The sequence below is a fragment of the Salvelinus sp. IW2-2015 genome, unplaced genomic scaffold, assembly GCF_002910315.2.
Source record: "Salvelinus sp. IW2-2015 unplaced genomic scaffold, ASM291031v2 Un_scaffold9381, whole genome shotgun sequence".
NCBI lineage: Eukaryota > Metazoa > Chordata > Actinopteri > Salmoniformes > Salmonidae > Salvelinus > Salvelinus sp. IW2-2015.
The window spans coordinates 2869-7752 of record NW_019950640.1 but is presented as its reverse complement, the minus strand read 5'-3'; the positions used below and the strand labels follow the sequence as shown (position 1 = coordinate 7752).

Here is a 4884-nt window from a genome sequence, read left to right as displayed (position 1 = left end):
GCTTGTTGTCATTGCAGGCAATCTCAACGCTGTGCGTTACAGGGAAGACATCCTCCTCCCTCATGTGGTACCCTTCCAGCAGGCTCATCCTGACACGACCCTCCAGCATGACAATGCCACCAGCCATACTGCTCGTTTTGTGGATCTCAATCCCATTGAGCACGTCTGGGACCTGTTGGATTGGAGGGTGAAGGCTAGAGCCATTCCCCCCAGAAATGTCTGAGAACTTGCAGGTGCCTTGGTGGAAGAGTGGGGTAACATCTCACAGCAAGAACTGGCAAATCTGCAGTCCATGAGGAGATGCACTGCATACTTAATGCAGCTGGTGGCCACACCAGATACTGATACTGACTTTTGATTTTGACCCCCCCCCTTTGTTCAGGGACACATTATTCCATTTCTGTTAGTCAGGTCTGTGGAACTTGTTCAGTTTATGTCTCAGTTGTTGAATCTTGTTTTGTTCATACAAATATTTACACGTTAAGTTTACTGAAAATAAACGCAGTTGACAGTGAGAGGACGTTTCTTTTTTTGCTGAGTTTATATTGTAAGTCATGACTTGTAGTTATATATATCAGTGGCGGTCAGTGCCGTTTATGATGAAGTACAACTTTCTTTTTCATGAGCATGGCCTTATTTCTATTACAGCATGTTGGATGACTGTCATTCATATTCCATTCACCCAGTTCAATATAACATCAATAGGTTTAGGCTACTACATGATACTCAAATTTTTACTATACCCATCATGAGGTTGCTACAACCTAGCATTTGAATGAAAGTTTACAACGTAGGTGCACAGGTCGAGATAAAAATTTGATTTGACAGACATTGACACATTCAATACCGCCTTGCACACTCTTGCCTGCATCTAGCTTATCTAGGGTGTAATCAGTAATTCAACAGTTGCAAACGAGACTTTCTATTGGACAAATTCAGGTATTTTATCCCCGTTTCATTTTCTTCCGTTTCAGAAATGTTTTTCAACAGAATCGGCGGAATGAATACACCCTGATCACACAAACACAGTTCGCTTTCATAGCAGCCACGTTGTATTAATTCTAGCCTCTATGCACTCTCCCCCTTTCACCTTTTCCCTTCGCTTGTGGACTTCAATGAACAACACATGAGCTGTATGTGACCAGGCAAAAAATACTTTCCAAGCCAAACCCCCCCTAACCCGGACGAGACTGAGCCAACTATGCGTCACCCCATGGACCTCCCGGTCACGGCCGGCTGCGACAGAGCCTGGGCTCGAACCCAGAATCTCTGGTGGGACAGCTAGCACTGCAATGTAGCGCCTTAGACCACTGCGCCACCCGGGAGTCCTCTCCTTCATTTTTGAAGAAATTAATTTGTTAAACTGTTCAACTAGTCTTTCTCTCTCTTTGAGTCAACTACTCACCACATTTTATGCAGAACTAACTAGCTGTAGCTTATCCTTTCAGTACTAGATTCTGATCCTTTGATTTGGTGGAAAACATGTCAGTTCATGCTGCAAGAGGTCTGATAGGTTGGAGGACGTCCTCCGGAAGTTGTCATAATTGCTGTGTAAGTCTATGGAATGGGGTGAGAACCAAGAGCCTCCKAGGTTTTGTATTGAAGTCAATGTACTGGCAAGAGGAAGAAGGAAGATAGCTGTCCTCCGGCTACACCATGGTGCTACCCTACAGAGTGCTGTTGAGGCTACTGTAGACCTTCATTGCAAAACACTGTGTTTYAWTCAATTATTTTGTGACGTGAATATATTTAGTATAGTTTAATCTAAAAAGTTAACTTTTTCAATGTTTTCTTTTTTTTTTTTWWATAATATGAAATTCACTGAGGATGGTCCTCCCCTTCCTCCTCTGAGGAGCCTCCACTGATAAATATATATATTTAATCTATATATTTTTTAAACGTTTTATTGTTGGACATAAAATACTGTAAAATCTGTTCCAAAGTATTCCCACGCATAATAGAGATATACAGTATGTGATCGTATACAAATGTAAGCAAGGTTTGAAATTATTCTGTTTTAGTCCGTTTTGGGCTTTTTGCTGTCAATTTGCAGTTGACAAATTATTTGTAATTATGTACAGGCCTCCTGACAATCCGCTCAAGTAAAAATCTGTGCTCGGCTGAATCTAGTTTATGATCCCTGCTATATGCAGTCAGCCATGCATTGAACGGTCTGTTTGCGAACAGTGATCGAGTTCTAAATTATTACTATCCAATCTACTCATCACATTACGAATMGAAGGGTTTCTTACACAAGTCTGCAAATGTGATGAYGCATGGAATGCTGTATTATAAAGGTGCATTTTTATGGTCAAAATAAGCTTCCACAAACGTTAAACTTATGCACCGTCTATGCCATTTCCTAACCTTATCCTCATTCTCCTTCCCTGCTACGTTATTTCACCTAACCTGCTGTTAGTTCTCCTAACCTGCTGTGTAACCAGACCATCAATCCCCACAGTAGCCTATCGTCACACTCTCATTTAATTATCTACAGGTGTTGTTTTAGTACGCAAATTCGCACTTTTATAGCACGTGATCTGTCAAATCAGAAACGGGTGGTAACAATTAGTAAAGGCCAGTGTGTCCATTGTCTCGGGTAAGGACGTGAAATACAATAGTGTAAGTTATTTCAACATGTTTAGACATATGCCTACTGAAATATTAACTGGAAGCTGTAGGTAGCATATGGCTCACAGACACGACTAGAGCTAATGTTATTAGAGTGAGTTAGCACAGAGAGCCTAGTTGTTTGTCTAACGTTACTAGACCATCATTGCGCAGCTGTCTCTTGCAGAAATGTCGACCACTTCTCAGAAGCACAGGGACTTCGTTGGAGAACCCATGGGCGATAAACCGGTGACAGCACTGTCGGGAATTGGCGAGGTCTTGGGAAATAAACTGGAGGAGCAAGGTTTTGACAGAGTACATTTTTTTTTTTTTTTTTACAGCGCTTCACATGCTATGCATTCTAGACTATATACATTTTTTTACCTCTTAGAATGATAACGTTAGGTCAAGTATTGTGGAGCTCCTGCACCTTAAGTTGTCAAGGCTTTGGCTTCGTGGCAAATGGGGACTGGTCAATGCACCCCATTGGGTCCCCAGGACAAGGCTTGTTTTGATGATTTTCCCACTATGGACAGTAGCACCACAGTACTGACCTGCACTTAAGGGCAGGCCCACTGCAACAAAGTAATATGTAGGATAACTGCTGCATCTCCTTCTTAGGCCTTTGTGGTTCTGGGTCAGTATCTGCTGCTGCGGAAGGATGGGGAGCTGTTCATTGAGTGGCTGAAAGACACCAGCGGTGCCAACACCAGGAATGCTACATCCTGCTCCCAGTGCCTGAGAGAGTGGTGTGATTCATTCCTATGAGTCCCTAATGTAACATTTTAAAGATTAGAACATTAATCTGTTTATAGTGGAAATGTCAGTGGCTTGGTTTGTCTGAGCAGAATAATTTAATAAAGATGTGAAATCTAAATTGTTTTCTTTTATTCAAAATACATATGCCTTCATTACCCCAATTGATTCTGAATTGTACACAGAAACTGACATTTTAGCACAATGTTATATTCAAATATGTAATTGGTCATGCTCCTTTAAACTACAGCAGTAGCATGTGCTTTATTACACAACCAACATTCCTTAAGTATAAACCAACCACACCTGCTAAAATAAAGTCAAACATTCAAAAGGCAACTGGTAAAATAAACTACAATTCTGAAAACTTTGCACAGAAAAACAAGTACAATCACTTTGGGAAAATGGCCTGAGTGTACTTTGCAGCACAGAAACACTGGCATGTCATGGCAGCAGCAAGTGAGGTGAAACTGGCAGCTCACTGACTGTGAAGGGACTCTATGTAGTGGAAAGTAGCCCCCAGAGCCCAACTAGTCTCCACTTCATCAATCTTCCTCACCAGCTGAAAGCACACACAAATCACTTCCTTGACCATTGGATACAGACCCATGGAAATGCATTGATTTCGATTGAATGATAAATGGCATTTCTTTGCATTTGGTTCTCACCTTAAATACTTTTTCTTTGGGAAAACCAAGCTCTTGCAGCATTGTAGAGATGTAGGTTAGATCCAGACAAAGAAAAGGATTCTCTCTGGGAGTAACTGTCATTCCGTTGCACACTGGGAGAAATAAAAGGTGATTTCTTGCAAGTATTCACTAAATTCCAATAATTAAATGTGTGAAAGCAATGAGTCAAGCGTTGATTAAAAGGGATAAGTCAAGTTCATATTCAGTTCAGTAATAGCGAACCACATGCAGCATGAGGGTGCTGTCTTACCTCTTTTAGCAGTGTCAATGTAATCGCTGACTTTTATAATCCCTCCTGTTTTCTCATCTGAGTGAAAGGGGATATTAGAATAGAACTACATTACATTTCTATATGAAGATATCATTAAACTAAGTAGCATAATCATTTACACCAACTGAAGTGGCAAAAGGTAGGTAGGGTTCCTACCAATAGCGCCCAGATCCACAGCTCTGTCATAGTAGTATGAAAAGGCATAGAATTCAATATCTTTGGCTTCCTCTGCCTTCTTCACCTTCCTATACAGCACCTTCTCCACTTTCCTAAGGCAGGATTCATAAATGGGCTCTCCTGAAACAGAAACAAAACTTAATACACAAAACAATGGTCAGGTTAGGCAATGTCTATAGAAGGCAATGAATTGTTTATTAAAGGTGCAATATGCAGAAATCCGCCATTTCCTGGTTGCTAAAATTCTAATAGTTCGCCTAATTTCAGTTAGTGACAAAACAAGCAATTGTGTAGAGTATAGAAAATCATTGTACCACCTAAACCGCTGTGAAATATATTTTCAATATAAAACAAAAATATAGTATTTTCAGCTGGTGTATG

The 4884-nt window shown here is 40.7% G+C and overlaps 1 protein-coding gene and 1 non-coding gene across 3 annotated transcripts; one reads left to right on the top strand and one right to left on the bottom strand.

Moving 5' to 3' along the window:
• Nucleotides 1-2505: 2505 nt before the first annotated feature.
• LOC112079761 (barrier-to-autointegration factor-like protein) lies at nucleotides 2506-3487 on the top strand. 2 transcript variants are annotated; one of them, XM_024145612.1, is made up of 3 exons: nucleotides 2506-2599; nucleotides 2798-2925; nucleotides 3232-3487. In XM_024145612.1, the coding sequence occupies exons 2-3, from the start codon at nucleotides 2800-2802 to the stop codon at nucleotides 3376-3378; spliced, it is 273 nt and encodes a 90-aa protein (XP_024001380.1). In that variant the 5' UTR covers nucleotides 2506-2599; nucleotides 2798-2799; the 3' UTR covers nucleotides 3379-3487. The 2 variants fall into 2 exon arrangements, with proteins under 2 accessions (XP_024001380.1, XP_024001379.1); XM_024145611.1 differs by having other exon boundaries at nucleotides 2527-2622.
• LOC112079760 (uncharacterized) lies at nucleotides 3477-4653 on the bottom strand. Its single transcript, XR_011479370.1, has 4 exons — nucleotides 4483-4653; nucleotides 4306-4362; nucleotides 4035-4147; nucleotides 3477-3928 (listed from the first exon to the last, which is right to left on the bottom strand). It is a non-coding gene; the product is annotated as an uncharacterized protein (transcript).
• Nucleotides 4654-4884: the final 231 nt, after the last annotated feature.

Bases quoted from the DNA above. Each gene is read 5' to 3' on its own strand.
- LOC112079761 (XM_024145612.1), top strand. From the start codon at position 2,800: ATGTCGACCACTTCTCAGAAGCACAGGGACTTCGTTGGAGAACCCATG. The intron at 2,926-3,231 runs GTACATTTTTTT...TCTCCTTCTTAG, and splicing joins AGGAGCAAGGTTTTGACAGA to GCCTTTGTGGTTCTGGGTCA.